Below are 20,758 nucleotides of genomic sequence, written 5' to 3' on the forward strand. Positions count from 1 at the left end.
TGCGCAGGCGCGCCCTCCGTGTGTGGGGCAGCAGCCCGGAGAACCCATCCCGCAGCTGCGGCGCTTGCATTAGAGACCACGTGGCACTCCCCCAGCCACGTTGCGTTAACCGCGTGGCAGCCCCGGTTTCAGGCGCACGGGCCTTGTCTTTGCTTTGCGAAGTTGCTGCGTGAGCCGCTTCCCCATCCTCCTCTGGGTTCTTCGGCTAAATTGAGTGACAAGAGTCGGGCGGCCCCCGCAGGGCAGGGTCTGTCTGGGGTCATCCCTGGGCCCATCTCTTCCCGAGCGCACTCTCTAAGTTGCCTGTGCTGCCGTTTCGTCCCTGTCCCCCCAATACCGCCACACCTTTGAGAAGGCCTCGTGGCGATGCCCGTGTTTCCTTGTCCCAACTCCCTCCGACTTAGGCTTGGTGTTCTCAGAAATTTGGAAAAAGTGGCAATTGAGACATTTTTCTGGGTCTCCCTCAGACACATAGAAAATGCCTTCTTTCTCCTTAAGCACCATTAGGGTCCTGCCCCAATATGGGTCAGTAAGAGCAGAACCTTGGGTGGGCACCCGCACCTCTCCCAGCCTTGGCTGGCCCCCGTGGACTGTAGGAGGGTCACCCTGGGGCGTGTCTGAGCACTTCCTGCGCTGTGTTCTGAGGGGTCTGGGATGAAAGGGTCATGCAGCAGAGAGAGGGGAGGGCACTAGAGTTTTCCCTAGAGTTTTCCCGAGTCTTTGCTGCTCGTGCTGGGCTGGGCTCTGCTGTCTCCAAGCGACAAGTCCTTGAATTCTCAGAAAGACCTGGGAGGTATTGTCCCCACCTACTTCATAGACAAAGAAGCTGAGGCTCAGAGGTACGCCGCTTGGACACAGCAGACCTAGGGCTGGACCTTTGTCCTGAACAGGCCTCTAGACTAGCATCTGAGGGGCGTCTCTAGCGTGGCCCAGGCCTTCCTTCTCAGTCAACCAACATGTGTCTTCCGGTAATGTCAACGGGGACTTGAAGTATGAGGAGGAGGCCAGAGATGGCAGGTGGAAACTTAAAAGAACTTTGCATACCCAAGGGAGCGGGGCCTGCCGCCCCACCCGGCCCCAGCCCCAGCCCCAGCCCCAGCCCCGGCCCCGGCCCAGCTGCTGCTCTGCCTGTCGACAGCTTTATTTTTAGATCAGCTTGGGCAACTCAGGCTGGGCTCTCCCTGCCTCGGCCATGTCAGCTTAGAGGCTCTGGGTCTGGGTCCCCTGCTCGGGGACACTGGGATATGCACAGGAAGCTTGCCTTCGCTTTGATCTTGCTCTCCTCCAGCACATTGGGGTTTTTGAGGGGAAGGTCGGCATTGGATTTTATTACGTATCTATGGTCCCTGCTTCCCCCAAGCAAGGTTGCTGCTCGTTTTGGTGAAGGGACTCCACACGAAGCAGCTCTGGCACTTAATAGGTGCTCACAAAATACTCTCAGACACTGTACTTTCTCTTCTTTGACAGTAAGTGTGCAAGACACAGCCTAAGAACTTGAAAATATCTTTTGTATTTAAATAGCTATTGTTATTCTTAGTCTTGGAAAGCCCAGACTGCTAAGTGTCTTGCGCCTGCTTAAGTGCATGTATACTGTATCTCTGACACTGTGACAAGCACTTCCCTCTTGTTAATCCCACGTGTCGGATAAGGGAACCTAGGCTTAGACAGAGGGGGTGACTTCCTAGTAATTCATGCAGCTGAAACTAGAACTAGGGACCCTTGCTCTGCCCTGACACAGGAAAGCCCTGCCATGTCATTTTTACTGAATCACTGAATACGTAGGATATAAGGAAATCATAATGATAGAGATCAGGGTGAGTACGTAGGAGTCTGTATCTGCTTGTTCCTATTCTCGAAGATATCTGATTTCATTGCTGGGCACCGAGGGGGCTAGTCCTGGGGTCTCCTGTGTAGCCAGGCCAGCACAAGTATGTTACATTTGAGTTGCTCCACAACTTTACAAGGGAGGGGTTTTCTTCCCGTTTCTGAGCTCAGAGAAGTAAGTGACCCGCCCCAGCCTCAGAGCATGGGAGCAGGGGTCAGGCCGAGTCCAGAGCCCACAGCCTCTCTGCCCAGGGCTGCCTACGCCTGGCGTTGGCTTTTCTTCTCAGCTGATGGGAGATTTTCCAGCAGAAGTCGGCAGGGCCTGATACGGGTCCGGGTCCCCAATACCTGCGTCGAGTCCCCCAGCTTTGAGGCCGGCTGCGCTGGCAGCGTGCGGTCTGCCGGGAGCTCACCACATCGGGCCGATCTGCGCGCCTCACGGGAGGAGGGAAGGTGAGCCGTGTGAGGGATGAGCCGGCCGGGGGCCCGGCCGGGAGCCCAGCCCGAGCGTGGGCGGCCGCGTCCAAGGGGCTCACCTTTCTTCGTCTCACTCTCTCTGACCATGAAGGAGCCCATCTTCGTGTCCGGCAGCTGCAGCAGCTCCTCGGCCTTGTCTCTGCCCAGCCCTTCAAACAGCCAGCTGGGAAGGAGGAAGACAGCTGTGAGCGGGTGCGGCGTACCCTCCCCACAAAAGACAGGCGGGTTTGGAGATTAAGACCAAGGGCCAGTGAATGTAAAACACTGTTGGGACTGAAAAGATGAGGGTGATGGGCGCTTCATTAGTTCATTCATTCGTACCTCTAACCTTTCAAATAAAATGCCTCAGCACCTACTGTATGTCAGGTATTACATTGAATTATGAGGACGCAAAGATGTGTAAAACAGCTTCCTGCCCTGGCTGGTGGGGCTCAGTGGACTGAGCGCTGGCCTGCAAACCGAAGGGTCACTAGTTCGATTCCCAGTCAGGGCACAGGCCTGGGTTGCGGGTCGGGTCTCCAGCCGGGGATGCATGAGAGGCAACCACACGCTGATGTTTCTCTCCCTCTCTTTCTCCCTCCCTTCCCCTCTCTCTCTAAAAAAAGAAAAAAGAAAAAAAAGAAAAAAAAAAAAGAAAAGCTTTCTTATCTCCTTTCTCAGATGCCACCTGGACTGCGCCTATTCTGTATTCTGTATTAGGTAACCTATAAGCATTCTAAAACTTGATAAGGTGCCTACCTGGTAGTTCCCCTAATGTCTTCCTCCCTTATAATCTAGCTACCCGGCCCCTCCCTCGCTGTCCCATGAGGGCAGGGGTCCTGGCTGTCTTCCCAAAGGGTTTCGTTTTTGTGTCCAGGTGGTTGAGCTTGGTATGTATTTGTGAATGAATGAATGGGCACAAGAAAGACAGACAAACATGGTGGTGCCTCATTTCACCCATTTAACAAGCACCACTTGACACTTGTTATATTCCCTTCTTGCCTTTTTTTTAACCTATTTTAAATACAGTCATTGCTCTCTGCATTCCCATGTGTTTCTTCCTTTTTTTCACTTAAACACATCGTAGAACTGCACCCCTGCTCCCCAGTGGAGCGTGCGCCTGTGGTAGGAGGGCCGTCACCCCTGAGTGTGTTTCGGGAGCTCTGCGCACCGCACAGCCTGTGTGCCTTGTGAACGGGCCCTCCCGCCTTGTGCAGAGCAGGCCTGGCCAGGTCTCAGAGTGGACGGAAATGCTTTGCTAGCAGTTGGCTGGTGTGTCCTCGGAAGCATTTGAACATCCCTTTTTTTCCTTTTTTTTTTTTAACCAGCTGCTGTATTTCGCTGACTGGACCCTGGCTTTTAATCCCCGGGTCGGAATCGGTGCGTGCCGTGGCAAATATTAACGCCCTGCTGTTTCTCACCCTCCAGCGTTCCCCATGGTGTGCAAGCTGCCGGTCGAAGGGGCTGGCTCCTGAAGCCCCGTTGCGAGGAGACCGCAGGGATGCCGGCCCGCAAAGGCCGCCCCGCAGGCCGCAGGGCTCCTCCTGCAAAGCTGCCGGGCAGAGCGGCGCGCGTTTCCCCCTCCTCCACGCCTGATTTTTTTTTTTTTTTTTTTTTTTTAGTCTTTCCTTTTCTGCTTGATTCTGTTTGTTGAGTTGGAGACATAAGCGTTTTTGGTGCTAAGTGCCCTTTGCACATGGTTGAGAAGAACGTAGCCAGCGTGTGCCGAGTGCTTTATGTAGTGCCCTGCACAGTTCCAAGAATGATCCGTGCATTACCCCGTCTCCTTGCCCTAACAGCCCTCTACTTGGATCACATTATTCCATATTATTATTTCTATAATTCTGCATTACGATCTCTAGTTGACGGGCAAGGAAAGGAAACGGATGCACGATCCTGAGTGGCTTGCCTGCTGTCACATAGCCAGTGAGGGACAGAAGCGGGATTAGAACCTAGGCAGACTGACTTAGTCCTTCTACGGACTGCATCCCTGTTTTTCCTGGGTGTTGATTGCTGTGTGCTTGGAACACCAAGTTAGAGCTGAAGGGTCTAAGCCCCTTTGTCCTACTGATGAGAGTAACAATGACTTTCTCAAATCAATGCTGTCCTTTGCACTGTACCAGGCTGTGGGTCATTAGCATAAATGTCTTGCTGCATTGATGCTACTTGAGATGTACTCACCCATGGTAAACTCTGGCCACGCACATTCCAGGAATATAACTCTCTCGGCCAGTGCTAAGGGAAATGGCTTTCCACCAGCCTCCTTCACTGTAAGAACAAGAACAGATAGGAGAGCGTTGTAGCTAATTAGCAAAATGAATGAATGGATACACAGAATACTCAGATTTAACCCAGGGTGCGTTGGAACGTTCTTTTTAAAGCTCTATCATTGGTCGTGTTGACCCAGATTTCTCCACTTGAAAATTTCGTTTTTAAGTACATCCCCCCCATTCCAAACTAATTAGGAAACCTTCCCACATGCTGGCAATAGCCACCAGGGATCAGCAGCAGATGCTTCCAGCTGATGTTCCGCAATTGGAGGCTTTTAAAAAATAAGTGTGTGCTTGTACTGATTTACACCCTATGATATAACCAAGCCAGTTTCACATGTCTATGTCCATGGAGATTTAAATAAAAGGGGATTAGAACCCCTATTTGTTCTACTGCCTAGTTCAAATCAGGGACAATGGGAGAGGAGGTGATGCTGTTTATCCTGAGTACTTTTTTCAGACCCCTGGGCTCTCCTTCCTGGGTCCGCGCTGGCAATTAACATCCATGCTGCACGTGCGATGGGAGATGAGGCTGATGGGGAAGGAGAGTTTGGATCGTAAAGGGTCGATTTGAACTGTCATCCAGTAGGCAATGGGGAGCCACTGAAGGCTTCAGAGCATTGGCAGCATTAAGAAGGACGGAGCCTGCAGGCCTTCTATGTGGGCCAAACTTCTCCCTGCGCAATAGGACCAGGGCCCGTAGGGAATTGGACGGCCATAGCTAAAACCTAACGATCTCCCCACCGCCCCCCAGCCGCCAAATCGAGCCCATCCTTTCTGAGAGTATTGCAGAAGTCTCTGAACGCTGACTCACTCGGAAATCACGCGCAGTTTCTCTCCTCGGCGGAATACGGGGGGGCTGATGTCGGGAGACGGGTAGTCGCTCAGCACGGCCAGGTAGTCGCTGTCCAGGCCTGGGGAAATGGAGACAAACGGTGTTCTTTTTCACAAGGAGCTAACAGGAGGTCCTGCCGGGGTGGGTGCGAAGGTGAATCCCTCTTGGGGGCTTTGCAGCTAGAGACACCTGACTTATTCTGAAACAGCAACCTGCAGAATAGGCCCTCCTCTCTTTGGGGACGGTGGCACAGGGAACTTGAGGGATCCCTGAGGGTCCAGTGACCTCCTCCCATTCTCAGGCCTGCCTTGGCCCCGATGGTCCCATCTGAGACATAGGGATCCAGAGGTCCTGGAGGTGCAGGCACAAGATCCGCCCTCCGCATCTGCCCCCATGTCTACTGATTCATGTAATCGTGGGCAAGTCCCACAATGCCTACCAGGCTCGATTTCTCAACCTTTAAAATGGGGCTAATGATACCTCATTCCAGGGTCCTTATGAGATGAGATGAAAGTATATGGCAGCACCTTGTAAATGACAAGGGGCTCTAAAACCATCCCTTCTTATTGTGATTACCCTGGGTGTCCTGCCTGGGCCCTGAGGGTCCCCCACTGATAACATTGTGGTGCTGTGGGAGGTTAGTCTACATGAGGTCTGAGGGCTCTTCAGAACCCAGAAACCAACTCTGAATCTGAATATAGCACCTCTTCTTCGCAGAACATAAGGCACCATGTTGGGGGTCTCTTTAAGAGAGATTTTGGGGGTGGGGGTGAAAGAAAAATTAAGTACTTTTCATCGTTTGTATATTGAAAATAATTTTGGTGAGGTTCTGAGAAGGAGAGCGTGATCCTTCTCAGATATGAGCACAGCTTACTGTAGAGGAGAGATACAGAGGTAAGATAGGAATTTATTTTTCATCAGTAAGCAAAGTCCTTGTTTCACAGCCTTAGTGGTTTCAGGTGCATTGGATTCAGGGTAATATTGGGACAAATCATCAAATACAGTAATTTTTTGCTCTGACGGTTATCATTCCACCGTCAGGTTTGACTGGGCATCAAAACTCAAAATTTTGGGTAACATTTATTCATTCATTGACAATTATTCACTGAGCACCTCTCATAGGCCAAGCATGAGGGACACAGCAAACTAAGACTCCCTGCTCGGATGGAGCCCACATTCTAGACTCTTCTAGAGATTCCACAAGTAGCAGTAAGAGAGGCCATTCCCTGCCCCATTCACCCAGGAAAATCTGGAGAATCCAGCGTTCGGGCATGGCAGCCTGGGTGGTCCAAACAGGCTGCTTTCTAGGATCCAGACAGCCCCAGACAGACCAAGTCAAAAGAGAGCTTAAGTACTAGAATGTGTAAGAAAGGTGAACGAGGTCTTTTTGACATAGGACAAATGAGGCACTTGGAGAAACTGAGTTGCAGAGAGTTAAATCATCACTGGGTAGGTGATGGAAACCAAAAGTGATTCATGGTGGCAGTCGTCACGGAAGGGGATCCGGGCTTGTGACAAGGAGCATTGTCAGCGCGGAGGGGCTGACCCAGTGAGACCTCTGACCTGCCCTGAGCCTGGGGGCGGCCTCCCTCACAGTCCGCGCTGCCGAGCTAACAAAAGGAGTCTTTGTGGGGTGTGCAGCCCAGACCGCGCCCCAGGAGTCAGAGGCGGTGCGAAGGTGTGTGTGCGCTGGGCCTGAAGGCAGAAGACCCAGGCTCTAATCAGAGGCGGGTCCAGGTTTGGTGGGGCGTGAAGCGTATGTAAATTTGGAGGTCCTTCTTAAGAAAAAGAATATGAAATTGCACGTACAGAATAGGGGACGGGCCCCAAGACGGTGCCCTGCTAGTGAGGGGCCTAATGCACGCAGCCTGTGTGGCTTCCCAGTCACTCCGCCCCGACTCAGAGGCCGCTTTTCCACTTTTCTGAGTGTGGCTGCATCCTTTCCCACGTGGGCCTGGGTTTGCCTGGAAAATGAGGGTTTGGAAATGGCCATCATAGTGGAAATCCGGGCAAGTGGCCCCAGATGTGAGCAGACGACCTGTTCACATGGTCCCGACTGCTTCCGGAACAGAGTGACGAGCAGTTCGATTTTTCTCAACATGCCAGTTCCTGCACCCTCAGAGCCTGTGCCCTCTACCAGGGATACACCCTGCTCTTCCCTCTCTCATCCCTCCTGCCTCCATCTGCTCAAAGTCCCCCCCCCCGCCCACCTGCTGCCAAAGGGCAGGCTTTCCTGCTGTACCCCTCTTGCCCCCACCCCCCACCGCCCTCACATTTCCTTGGAAGCAATTACTCCAGGTCAGGTCAGGTCATATTTCTTAATTCCTGTGACTATCAGGGAGATGACTGTCCAGCCCGGGGCAGCTGTCTGGTGGCGCCGGGCCCAGCCCCATGCCTGTACCATCAAGGACGCTCAAGGCAGGCTTATCAGATGACAACAGGGAGAGGTCCCTGTGCTACTGGGCCCCTCCGACCTGCCACTGCTGGCAGAGCAAGCAGGAGAGGCACACCCGGTGTGTGGCAGGCAGCGTGGCAAGCAGGCCGTCACCGGGCCAGCCCCAGGGAGAAACAAGTGTTGGCAGGAGAGCCACAGTATCATCGGTGCCCATGACAGAACCTTGGCCTGGAGCGTGTGTCTGCAGAAAGGCTGAGGCTTTGATCTCTGACTCCAGAGCGAGGCTGTGGAACAGAACAACTGTTTTTCCTAACGTTAAAATCGAAAACTAGCAGACACAGAAGCAAAAGCAAAACCCCATTATAAACACACTGGTTCCAGCGGGAGCGGGGGAAGATGCTTAAGGGGCTGGAGAGTTTCAATTTCATAACAGCAAAGGTGAGTTTCCTGTGGAATTCCCCATAATAATGTTGCATTTATAGCGACAAAACACAAGGCCTAAACATCAGATAAATCTTTCACCGGGGCTTTTGCTTAAAGATAATCGCCTTCACGTGGCCCTTTGTGAGAGCTCAGAACCACTGCAGTCACCTTATCACCAGTGTCCGGGAAACTGAAGACAGCAAGGGGAGAAGGCACTGGGGTGTGGGTGGCAGTTCTCATGAAGGGGTGGTCATTCCGCATGCGGTCAGATGGTGGGATCCCACCTAAGTCATCCCTGAGCTTTGGCCCCTGCAGTACAAAACATGCAGCTAGGACATTTAAGTTTGCTCGTCAAGTTCCCATGTATTGTCACGCATTCCTGGAGCCCCCTGGCTTTACAGAGAGCAGAGCGCTGGAATTAAACCAGATCAGTGAGTGACCTGGAGGAGCGCTGGAGAAGCCGAAGGGATTATTGCAGACAGGAGATAAGACAGCAAATTAAGTGACGGAATACGTGCCAGGAATGAAAAGAGAAACCCAGAGAGAATTTTCAGAAGAGAGAATGGGCTTTGCAATCAATCAGACCCGTCTTAAATTCTACCTCCACCGCTTAATAGCTCTGCGGTTTGGGAAGAGGTTTATTTTTAACTAATCTGAGCTTGATCTCTTTATGTACAAAAACGGGAAATGGCAAAGCTGCCTCGCACAGGTGGGTCGGGACACGGGCAGCCGTATCACTCGTTTACGAAGGGGCAGGTTATCATTCCGCAATCCCAAACGCATTTCAGGCCACAGCCGCTTGGATTTCCAAAAGCCTCTTAGTCATGTGAATTTGAAAATATTCTTATCTGCTGAAAACAAACTCCATTTGGTAAGAACAGAAGATGAAATTGAAAACACCAAATATTTGCTGATAGCTTAAATCAAAAATGAGTCAGACTGAACAAAATGTACAAAAGTGTAAAAATAGAAAAGGAATCCAAAAAAGGAAGGAAACCCAGGCAGAACCTACTAGCCACAGATATGACTTGGTCAGAGATGACAGCCTCCCTTTCTTATTGCACTGTTATTTCTTGGAGTATTATTACTACCTTTTAAATGCGGAAAACCTTTTAGTGGACCTCATTTGTAATCATCTAGCAAAAGCAGGCGTTCATTAGGGAGCATCTATCCTCATTTAAAGGGTGAAGAAACCAAGGCTGGGGAGTTTTAGAAACATGTCCAGGAGAGATTATGAAGATTTCTAAGTCGATGGTCATGTCACAAAGCCACAAAGCTTTCCTGGCACTGAATTACCAGATTCCCCCAAGTTAACACTTGATCCTTGACGGTTTGGGACAAAGGTTGGTTTAAATGAGGCATCAGAATTGGCACAGCAGCCCAGCGTCGTCGGTGGGCAAGGAGCTGAAGCCAGAGATTTCAGCTTCTGCTGATGCCTTCCTTGAGCCATGCCCGAGCTCAGGGCCTCCGGGTTGGGGGGCGGGGGTGTCAAAGAAGGCCTTGCTTCCGTAGCTTCTCCAGGAAACACATGCACATACAGCTGACCAATCAGACAGGGCTGGGCAGGCTGGCCTGATGGAAGGTCAGCCCTGTTCTGCTGGTCACCACAGAGCACAGGTTGTGCCTGCCGTCCTGTCCTGTGGTCTGGAAAGTGGTCAAAAAGCTCTTTTCTGTCCAAAGCCTTGGTTCCTCTATCTGTTAGGGACTGATCGGGCTGAGTAGACTCAAAGGCTCTCAGATGCCACAGCGAGGAGGTGGAGAGACTCGCCTAGGAGCGCAGACCTGCTAAGCCGAGGGCCCCGTCTCAGAGCCAGGCGGCCAGCAGCAGAGAATACAGACGGGCACTGCCGCCCTCCAGCAGCGCCCCCGGTCGCAGCCGAGTGCTGCCTGCACTGCGCCTCACCTCGCAGCGCTCTTCTGCATGTCGGCGCACTTAGAAAATCTTTAGTCCCATTCCAAGCAGCGTGACATTGCGGGTGCGATGGGCTCGTTATTGTCCTATCGCATCCGTGACGTGCACAGTGATACAGAAAGTGGATAATCCCGTCCCACCTCAGCCCGCCTGGCTACCAGCTGCGGGGCGACTCGGGGCCCCAGTGGGAAATCCCTTCGGGGATTTTGGATCAGGTGCAGGCCCTGTCTGTCTGTGGTGTCCCCCGCAAGGGTGCTGGGATGTCTGCCGTTAAACCTGACCACCATGCTCTTCCTCGCTCTAAAGAGCACCTCTTCCCTCGCAGGACACCTGAGCGCCTTGAAAGCCCCGCCTTTTCCTCCCCTGGCCTGTAGTGCTGGGGCAAAGGAAGCGACTCTGAAGTCAGGCTACCTGGCTGCAAGCCCCAGTCACCCCTTCTGAGCTGTATGGCCACAGGCATGGCCTTGAACCTGCCTGTGCCTCAGTTTCCTCAACTGAAAAGTGGAGAGGATGAGGGTGATGGCCCGTTGCGGCCATCATGAGAATTAAGGCCCGCTGTGTGTGAGGCACTTGGCATCAGGTCCAGAGCATTGTAAGTGCGAAGTGACCCTAATTATCCCCGTTTCACAGGTGAGAACAGAGAACACGGCAGAGACAGCCGAGGGATCGCGTCAGTCGTTGGGTGTTTGTGTAAGGGCCAGACTAAAAGCTAAGTCTGTGGTCTGCAAGCTTTAGGGGTTCAAGATGCACCCGGGGGCTTGTCAGCCATTAAGTGTGCTGCTCCCCCACACTTGTGTCACTGGATTCTCATGAGCAGGTTGGGGTGGGGCCCGGGAATCCGCACTTGATGGCTTCCCAGGGGATCTGAGGCCAGTGGTCTGAGGACCATTCCCTGAGATGTGCCAGGCTGGGCCTGAGACTTCCCTGCCCCCTTCTTCCTCCCCAGAACCCCGCCCACCCCTTTTTTCCACCAAGGCAGAACCCTCGATGCTATGTAAATACACTGCTTAGCATTATTTCCATCCTTGCACACAAGGGGTCCGCACAGCGTCTGGGCTCGCAGCTCTTCCTACGTCAGTGAGGCCTCGCTTTAGGTCAGGGTGATGCGAAGGGGAGAGCTGACCAGGGGCGGGGACTAGACCACAGCGACGAGCCTCGGTTCTCCTTTTACAAGATGGAAATACGCTGTTTCCCCGTGACACGGGCGTCCCCTTGGTTTTGTCCCAGTCTGTACCACCTGTGCCTGACACAGAGCAGGGGTCTGAAATGCGGGGAGAACTGTACAGTAAATGAGCTCTTCAGGACAATTGGAAAACAAGTCATGGAATCCTCTGTCCAGCCACTTGAAAATGTTCTGGGGGGAAATAGCCTTTTAGACACAGCCTTGTGCAATCAAATAACCCCAAATGGAGTTTTAAAAACAGCGTTTCCAGCCACATTTATCAGGGAGCTGCTTCGTGCTGTCCTGTGGCCTTGAGGGAGGGATTGTTCTGACCTTTGAGAGCGGAGTCCCGCCTCCTGGGAGGCTGGGTGACTTACTTAAGGTCCCACAGCTTCCAGGGCACAATACCAGAAGCTCCACAAGGCCAGCAGCCTCTAAGACCTGCCCTATTTCTGTAAGCTCTGCTACCTCTTTGACTGTTGTGGTGTTAGTCTCTGGAAACGAGACTCACCAGGAATGTTCTGGAAAGCTTAGTTTAGGAGAAGAGTTACAGTTCTGGTTTGAGGGAAGAACGAGTTCCTGAAAGCTCAGGAAATTTGTCCACCTTCGAAGTCTACAGGTTGGCCTTCTGCGGGGCCTTGGCACTTAACCCTCCATCCCTGAAGCTAACAGCTGGGAGGCCCTGAACGCCTGGGGACTGAGGCAGCAGCCCCGCGCACCGCCCCTGGCGTCTGGGACTAACCAGATGAGTAAGCGCGAGCGTGAGCTGAGGGGGTGCGAGCTCCATGAAAGGTGAGCCCTGCCCGTCATTTGGATAAAGGCTAATGAAATGCAGCACCAACGGTACGGCTTTCTCCTCCCTCATCCTCGTAGGTGTCAAAGAAAAGAGGAAATCAAGTTAGGACTGATCACAAGGGGAACTTTTCAGGGGTGGGGGATGGAAAAGCCACCCGCCTGCCCTTGATGTGGTCGCCTGGATTACAAACTGGGTCTGACCGGGGGAATTCTCTACCCAGGGGGTGGAGGGGTGGGGAGACCCCTCTCCCTCCTTTCTCGAGGTGACCTCCCACCCACACAGTGGAAAAAGAGAAACTTGTTTCACAACGATTTGCATGTAAAAAAATAAAGGCAAATGAGCAAGCTTTGGAGGCCCATGTTTTCATGGCGTTTGCTCAAGCACGCAGCCCCCGTTGCCCCCGTGTGAGAGGTGCCAACGCAAGACGGGTTCAGTGCCGGGGGTGCCTCCTGAGCTGGCCTGGGCCCTCTGCATTACGGTGTCAGTTTTCTAGAAATGGCCGTGGCCTGGGGAGGCAGCATGACTTGGGCTGGCTTGGAGGAGCTGGGAGGAGACGCCCGGGCTTTGTCTGGGCAGCCGGCAGCCGCAGACACAGCAGCCCCACGCAGGTCTGAGCTTTGCCTGGGAAGTAAGGGACCCTGCTTCTCAGAGGCCGTGGGGCACACACTCTGCTCCACCACATCAGGTGGTTCCAGCTCCTTCTTCCCAGGAACTGTCCTTTTTTCCCCTCTTATGTTGAAGGAACAATTACTGGGCTGGAAAGGAGGGCCACTCAAAGTGCCCTGCATCTGACCTGGGTGGGGAGCAGGGCATCAGGGTCTGTCCGCGCTCCCATGGGGACATCTGAGGAGCCCCAAGACCGGAAAGAACCTGGGGGTCTCCATTTTGGAAGAAGCGAGAAGGCTGCTTTTGTAGGGGCCACAGAAGCCGTGGAATGAGCAGTAGGAAGAGGCAGGGCAGGGGCTGGCCCTGTCCACTCACATGCTGAGCCGCAGCCTGGCAGACGCTCAGAGGATGTCTGTGCCCAGTGCTGTGGCGCAGGGGGCATGGGGAATGAGGTGTGGTCAGCCCTGTCCAGAGGGGGACGCCCGGCCCCGACTGCCGTGCTGTGCAATGAGACAGGAGATGTGTCAAGGTCTCCAGTGACTGGCCCTGGGGACACTGATGGGTCACTGGACCTCCTGGCCACCCCCCTCCCAGCTCACTAGGAGACCTAAACAGCATGTCCTCCAACGCCCTGCCTGACAAATAAAGCCAGGCTGTTAGAAGCAACCAGCACCATGAAGCAGAGGGTGAGGGGTTTTACTCTCGGCCATCCCTTCCTGCTTGCTGGTGTCCGCTCCAAGCTCTCTGGCCAGCCCCTGAAGGACCGCCGCTTCAGGAGCCTGGCTCCACCTGGTATCTCTGGGAAAAGCGGACTTCTGTCATCACTGATCAACCTGTGGCATTGTGCCCTCCCCCGGGAACACCTGACCAACGGAACACAAGAATTCCTCCAGTTTCAGGCAGATTTCCTAGGTCTAGCGTCTGGCTTTATCACGTGACGCCACCAGAGCCCTAGCAGAGCGCTGATGATAGGTACCCATGGTAGGGTCACAGCACCGCTGGCTGGCGGGGTATATGGTAAGCAGGAGCCTAACTTTCAGAATCAGACCAGCCTGGGTAGGAATCTACAAAGACCTTACGCTCCTGTTGTGGGCCTCAGTTTTCTCCACCTGTAAAGTGAAGGGATCAAACCAGCCTTTCTCAGAGGTCCATCCCAAAACGCCAGCAAATCGGCGTCCTTCCAGGGTGCTCCTGCCCAGTCTTTTTAAACATTTAACCATGAAAGTGTTAACTACACACAACGCGAGGGAGGCAAGTATAGGGGTCCCGTATGTACCCATTGTCCTGTCCGCACAGGAACCAGCACCCCCGTCGCCCCATCTTCCCCCCCGGCTCCTGTGGGGTAGAGTTAAGCGTCGCACCAGAGAAGCCAGACTTACCGTCCGGGCAGGGCAGGGGCCTCTCGGGGGGCGCCGGGCTGGACCGCATGCTGTTCCCCATCTCTCTTGCTCCCCGGGGTGTGAACGTCGCGCGGAGCCTGCGGCACAGAGGATACACACGGACAGTCAGCCACGCGCCCGACCTACTGGGTACGGAGTGACCCAGTTTACGGTACATCGTGCCTCATGTCTCAGGCAGCTCGCTCTTGAAAGGTGGCTGTTTTCATGTGAAGATGAGATTCGTGAATGTTGGTTACATTTACGCAGTGTGAGTTCTTTTATCAAGGGAATGACAGAGAAAAAACCACAGAGAAGGAAGTAGCTAGTGCTGCTGTTGGTGGCGAAAGTTTCCATTCCCTTGCACGCTGGGTGACAGAAAGCTGCCAGCCGTGTTTGTGTGAAAAACTGAGAATGTCACGTGGCCTGCAGGGTCCCTGGCTCCTGAGGCCTCCCCGGACCCCTGTGCCCCCGGCCCCCAGCACGGCGCTGTATCAGCAGTTGCTGACCCGGCGAGGGGCGGGGGGCCTGTCTGTTTCACCCTTCTCTCTTCTGTGTGGGTTTCTCAACATGCTCTAACAAACGGTGCAAAAGGAGAACTCCGTGATAAAACCACATATTGCTGTATGCCTCATAGTTTTACGTCTGATGGTACTTCTAAAAAAATTGTTTTTCAGTGACAGTTGACATACAATATTGTATTAGTTTCAGGTGTGCGGCAGAGGGATTTGACACTTACAAAACTTATGAGGCGATCACCCTGATACGACCCATAGTCACTACAATATTATTGACTGTATCTGCTGTGCTCTACTTTACATCTCGGTGGCTGTTTTTGTAATTGGCAATTTGTACTCCTTATTCCTTTCCCCTTTTTTATCCAGCCCAGCAACCCCCTTCTATCTGGCAACTACCAATTTGTTCTCTGTGCTATAGTTTGTTTCTGTTTTGTTTGTTTTGCTCTTTAGATCTCCCATATAAGTGAAATCATATGCTCTTTGTCTTCCTCTGTGTGGCTTATCTCACTTAGCATAGTAGCCTCTAGGTCCTCCCAGGTTGTGGCAAATGGCAAGACTTCATTCTTTTTAATGGTTGTGTGATATTCCATTGATTAGATTTCACATATAGATTTCATTGTATACTTTTGATTATTGTAAAGTCCCTGCACCCTAACCCCATTTGCAGTGAAGAAAACTGAGTCTCAGAGAGGATAGGGGACTTGTCTAAGGTCACTCAGCATGTAACCACGGGGCTGGGATTTGAACCACAGATGTTAAATCTCTGGTTTGTCCCATTATGGTTCAGGTTCTGGCTTAGAACATATGAGCTAGATGACCTTGGGAACGTTAATGACCTCTTCTGCCTGTTGTGGGGAATAATAATAAAGTGACATTGAGTCGTGGCTGCAAAATTAACAGATAAGCCATGTGAAACACTTAAGAACATGGCCCTACAGAAAAACACATGTTAATTATTGCCATTTCTAGTGCCTTTTCTGATTGTTCCTAATGATGAGCATTCAAACTGTGGGCCTCATGCAAGGATTTCAGAAAGGGACTTAGATGGTTACAGCATAAAGCTGTCCTCCCAGCTGCCTGCAGCCCAGAGACCATGCCGTGGCGCTGCATCATCTGTCTTGCGGGGACAAAGAGCAAAGTAGATGGCGCAGGACCCCAGCCGTGTGCAGCCCAACTAGAGACTTGAGGCTGCATCCCCTTCTTTGTCTGCCATTTAGGATCAAGGCCTTAGGAGTCTGAAAGGGTCCAAAAGTCAACCAGTCTGACCACACCCAGCCTTAAATCCTTCCTCTGTGCACTATACCTTGAGGTTCTAGAACACTCTATGAGCTCCGAGCAAGCCTTTCCAAGGCTGAGGGAGGTCTGCACCCCTTCCTAATTTTGGGAGGAGAAGGGGAGAGGTGGAATGCGTTGTGTATTAGGGAACAAGGAAAACACAAATGAGGGTTTTTTGAGAGTTAATATACTTTAAATATTTACACGAGCCATAATCAGTTATAACTCAGACTAACATATCATAATATACTTGTGCTGCTCCTAAGATAATTACAGAGTTTGCAAAAACTATCAACTCATCCTGTACCCTAGAAGGTGTGGCTGGAATGGGCCACCTGTTGGAAGTGAAGAATCCCACCTTATTCTGGTCACACTGGGCTCTGCACCGAGAATCGACAGGGCAGGGTATGAGGGCGAACCTCCCCTGATGCGGGGCCCGGGCCCTTCCTTCTCCACCTGGCCTGCTGTGCCCCGGATACAGCCAAGGGGGCGCTTCCGGCCCCGACAGGGCCTTCCCGGCAGGCTGGCAGGCTTCAACACCATCAGCCTGGGTCCAGGGGCGGGGACGAGTCTCCTTTGTCCCCAGCCCCTAGACTGTTGCATGTAGTCAGGGAAAACAATGCTCCTAAAAAAGTGCTTGGGAAACCATGCCTGTAGAAAGGCCAGAAGCCTCTTTCCCTGCAGTTCAGCAGACATGCCCTGAGGGTCCACTCTGTGGGGCCCTGACCCCACATGGTCCCACCCACTGTAGAGACTTCCGGGGAAGGGGCAAAGCTGGCAGCCTCTGACTCGAAGAAGCCGGCAGCCGCCTGGTGTGCACAGACGTCCCATCGAGGCCTCTTGTCACCTCTCTCCTATTCCCAGTGCCTTCCTGGAGCCCACCAGCCACCCCTGTCCCCCGGCTGCCCCGTCTGTCGTTGCCACGGCCTTTGGCTGGCTGTAGGAAGCTGCTGGGCCCTATGAGGAGAGGCCCTGGCAGGCCCATCATGCAGAGATGGCCGTGAACCATGTGTGTGGGCCTCCCCCACGTCGCTCTCTCTCGGGTCCCCACACAGAGCACTGCATTGTTGCCTCACAATGCCATTCTGTTTCCTACAGCCTGGCACTGGGGGCCAAGGACCAACTATGACAGAGTCCTGTTCCTTGAACCCTGTGCCCAGAGTGCCCGCTTGGGGTGTCACACCCCCGCTCCAGACACCCCTGGCCCCGGTCCCCTGGCCTGTCTTCTCTGCCCTCCCGCTCCGTCTCCTCCTCCAAGTCACTGCCAAGCAGCGGCCTTGCCTCCCCCGTCTACCCTGTCCCTTCCTTTACGTCACAACTCCAGCAAACTCCTCGGGAAAAGACTTGGTTACCCGTGCAAAGGAGTTCTAACTTCACCTCTCTTCCCAACAGCTTTGTAATCCTCAAACATCCGCGTGTTAGTTTGGGGGAGTTCATGGAATCTAGTACAGGGGGAAAAAAGACTCGAAACTTGCAACTTTCAGATGGGAAAACTGGGGCCCCTCCAAGAAAAGAAACACACCTGGGTCAGGAGATGAGGAAGGTGCAGTAGGTCGCAGGCATCTAGGGTCTTCTACTGGGACACACCCCCTCCCTGTCTGCCTGGCAGGTCGGCCTGCAGGCTCAGGCCAGGGCTGGGGTGGGGTCCCAAGCCCACCGCATCCCACGCTGGTCAGAAAACCCCTCAGGTCCCCCAGCCCCTCAGTGGCCTTCTCACCGGCTTCCTGTGGCCTCCAGGAAGGGGTTAACTTAGCCGAGAGAGATTTTTATTGGAGAAGAGTGAAAAATGCCCCAGAGAATGAGAGCTGGAGTCCCCTAATGAAATGGCTGAATAATTTGATTTAATCTGTGACAGTTTTATGCAGGAGCAGGAGGTAGGAGAGGGTAGGAGACATAATTGCTTCTAGAAACAATAAGGAGAGGGCAAAGAGAAACGAGTTAATTAACTTTGGTGCTAAAAATTCTCGGTTTCTCTCTCCCTTCTCTGTGATGTCCAAGGGTCAGAGCTGGCCTGTGCCTCTTATTTCCCGCCGGCCCCAGTCTTTGGACCAACACTCTCTTTTTTACGTGAACTTGGGCCTCAGTTTACTCTTTTTGGAAAATGAGATGAGTGGGAAAGATTCTCTCCAAAGAGAGAGCTACTTAATTAATTCTAGCAATCAAGACTCAATGACTTTTGGAACATTATTAATAAGAGAAAAGAATCATTGTACCTTTCGTATGAAGTCCTGTTAGACAGAAAGCAAATCTCGTCTTTCTGTTGTTAGGATCAAGGGAAGGCAGTTCACGCATGCCCTGCGCCCACCTCCTGGCGGGCCGTTGCATTTAATCGTCTCCCAGCATCCCTGGAGGCAGAGGTTCCTCCTTCCCCTCCTCGGGGGGGGAGGCCAGCCAGTTGGCTCACCAGCGCACGCTCCCAGAACTGGAAACACAGGGGGCCCACCTACCTCTCCTGACTTCAGAACCCACATTCAGTCTCCAGGGCCACGCTGCTGCCTCTCCCCAGGGGCAAAGACAGATCACCAAGGACACTGGTCAGCGAACGGCTGGCCGCCATGAGAGGCGACGCATGGCGTGGAGGGGTCACAGCTGGCGGGGAGTCGCCGGCAGGAATGTGGGATGCGCCTGCTCCAGCGAGGTTTCTGTTAGACCAGACCGGGCTGCTTTCAGCGTGTGCTCTGCCTTATCTTGTCAACACAGGGGTCCGGCTTCTCAGAACCTCCGTTCCGGGCAGCGTCCCAGGACAGGCCTCGCTGTTGGAGCGGTCGGTGGCCCGAACCCCTCATAGTGTGCCAGGGGGTCGGTGGGGGAGGGAGTCAAAAAGCTCGGCCAAGGGCAGGCAGATCCGGACTCTACAGTAAAACCAGGGCCGGCTGGAAAACCGTGGCGACAGCGGGAATGTGAACACCCACTCAGGGACTCGCTCCTCCCTTTGGCCTTAGAACGTCTTCCACAGAGTACGACGGCCCTGAGCCTGCTCACAGGGTCCGATTCTGATGCGTGGGTGGGAGGCCACGAGTGGGGCGCTCCCCTCACCTGTCCACCGTAGCCCCACCCCGACAGCCGCCGCAGAACCTGGGTCCCCGCCCCCATCGCGGTCCGCTGTCCCGCCACGCCAGGCGCTGGGCCGAGCCTTCGAGAGCTGCTATGCCCTGCGTTGCTTTCGGCGCCGCCGTACAGTGAGATAAAGTAAGTGATTTGTCCGGGGTTACAGGACTAGGAAGAGGGAGGGCTTGAGTTCAGGCCAGGTCGCCCTGACTCCGAAGTCGGTGTCCTCAACCCCCGACAAGTACTGTCCTGCGTTCTTGCCCTCTGGTCTAGTCTAAGGAGGCAACAGAAAAGTGGTTTTCAAAAGTCATCAAAGCATCCATCGGGGATGGTAAACTTTTAGGTGACACTTTAGTACAAGGGACACAGAGGTCCCAAGAGGCCTTGTGGATGTCAGGTGGTGATGTTTGGAAGCCCAAGTCTGGGGATCTGGCTGCGGGGAGAGGCAGAGGCGGGGTCGGGGTGGGGGGGACGGTGGGAAGGCCAGTGAGGCCTGCTCAAATCTCAGCTGTCAAGATCACTCTCAGGTGGCCTGGGGAGGTCAAGGGGCAGCAGTGAATCATGGGAAGAATGTCGTAGGATCATTTTAAAGGACTGTTCATGCACTAGAGGAAAAGAAAAGAAAAACTAGCTGTGTTTATACCACTCCAATTTTATAAAACTTTAATGCACATATGTAGAAAAATATTAAAGGAAATTATTTACAAGATGTCTTCAAGGTGAATTTATCAATTTATATTTGCACCTTTCAGAAAGCTCAAGATTTTGTCCCACGTGCATGAGCAGGACCTGGAAAGACTAAGGGAGCCTCAAAAGGTTTTTTCAGCAGGCCAGACTGAGTTCTGCTTGGTGACTGACTGACCGCCCCTGGCTGTGCATCCTGTAGCAAATTGCTGCACTTCTCTGAGCCTTGATTTTTCAAATCCATAGTCTTGAAGTATAAATACATGCCCTGCGGGACTGGTCTGAGGATTAAATGACAGATTATATCCAAAGCAAAGATAAGTTTAGTGAGGTAGGATAGCTAAAAATTTACCCAAGCCGGCTCCTCCAGGGATTGGGTGGCCAGCTAGCTCACTGTGCAAGCTGAGCCGGTCCCTTTTCATCCGCAAGGTCCTCAAACACGACGGGGAAAGTGTGGGCCAGACAGTGACACATGGCCCTTTTGCCTCGCCTACCCCCGCTCTGTGCCTGGCACCCGCTGCCCGCCCTGTTGACTTGGGACTTGCCTGGGGCTGCCTGTGTTCTGACGCTCTGCAACCCGACGATGAGAGCCGGGACAGGGGCTTGACGTCGGTTGGTTTCCCTGCCAAGGATCTTGCAGGATTTCCGGGGGCACCCCACCACATCCTGACCTCGCGCGACAGGTGTGCCTGCCCTGTGACCCACATTGTCCCCTGCTCTCCTCCGGGGCAGGCGTGGCTGCAGGCGGCCGACCGGCGCCACCTTGTTCTCTCTCTCTGCCGCGTAGCTGTGGCCCCAGGGCAGAGGTCTAGGCAGGGCCGGGCCAGTGGAGGGCAGGGAGCCGGTTCGGAAAGACGCTCTGCTGCCTCGCCGCCTCCTCCCCTCCGCCCCCTCCCATGCAACATCGGGGGCTCTGAGCGCCCCGTGGGGGAGACCCTGGGGTTGACTCAGCCAGGGGATTTCAGACCTGCTGGCTTGAAACCTGTCTTTAAAAAGTTGCTCCAGAAGCTCTGAACATAAAATGGATAAAAGCAAGCTCGTGGCTGGAGCGGGGCGGCCAGCACTCTTGCCGCTCTCTGCCTCCTGAGACAACACCCCAGTCCTAGGATTCCATAAAGCGCCAATGGAAAAACAGCAATTCAGTGCCCTCGTGTTGCAAAGAACAGGCTCAGAGAGGG

General features: G+C 53.5%; 2 protein-coding genes across 4 annotated transcripts in view; one reads left to right on the plus strand and one right to left on the minus strand.

Annotated features, from left to right (window-relative positions):
• Positions 1-20,758, plus strand: part of TG (thyroglobulin) — a 204,856-nt gene that overhangs the window by 128,258 nt on the left and 55,840 nt on the right. The gene's annotated exons all lie outside the window — the stretch shown is intronic.
• Positions 1-20,758, minus strand: part of SLA (Src like adaptor) — a 31,507-nt gene that overhangs the window by 5,949 nt on the left and 4,800 nt on the right. The window contains exons 2-5 of one of the 3 annotated variants that reach the window (XM_054590515.1): positions 14,059-14,156; positions 5,365-5,464; positions 4,462-4,548; positions 2,361-2,464 (exon numbers count right to left, since the gene is read on the minus strand). In XM_054590515.1, the coding sequence (XP_054446490.1) occupies positions 2,361-2,464; positions 4,462-4,548; positions 5,365-5,464; positions 14,059-14,119 (352 nt within the window). In that variant the 5' untranslated portion in view covers positions 14,120-14,156. Of the gene's footprint in view, positions 1-2,360; positions 2,465-4,461; positions 4,549-5,364; positions 5,465-14,058; positions 14,219-20,758 lie in introns of those variants that run through there. The other 2 variants (XM_054590514.1, XM_054590516.1) reach the window with 2 other exon arrangements.

This window comes from Pteronotus mesoamericanus, unplaced genomic scaffold (assembly GCF_021234165.1).
Source record: "Pteronotus mesoamericanus isolate MK-2021 breed Mesoamerican mustached bat unplaced genomic scaffold, CSHL_Meso_final scaffold_174, whole genome shotgun sequence".
Taxonomy (NCBI): domain Eukaryota; kingdom Metazoa; phylum Chordata; class Mammalia; order Chiroptera; family Mormoopidae; genus Pteronotus; species Pteronotus mesoamericanus.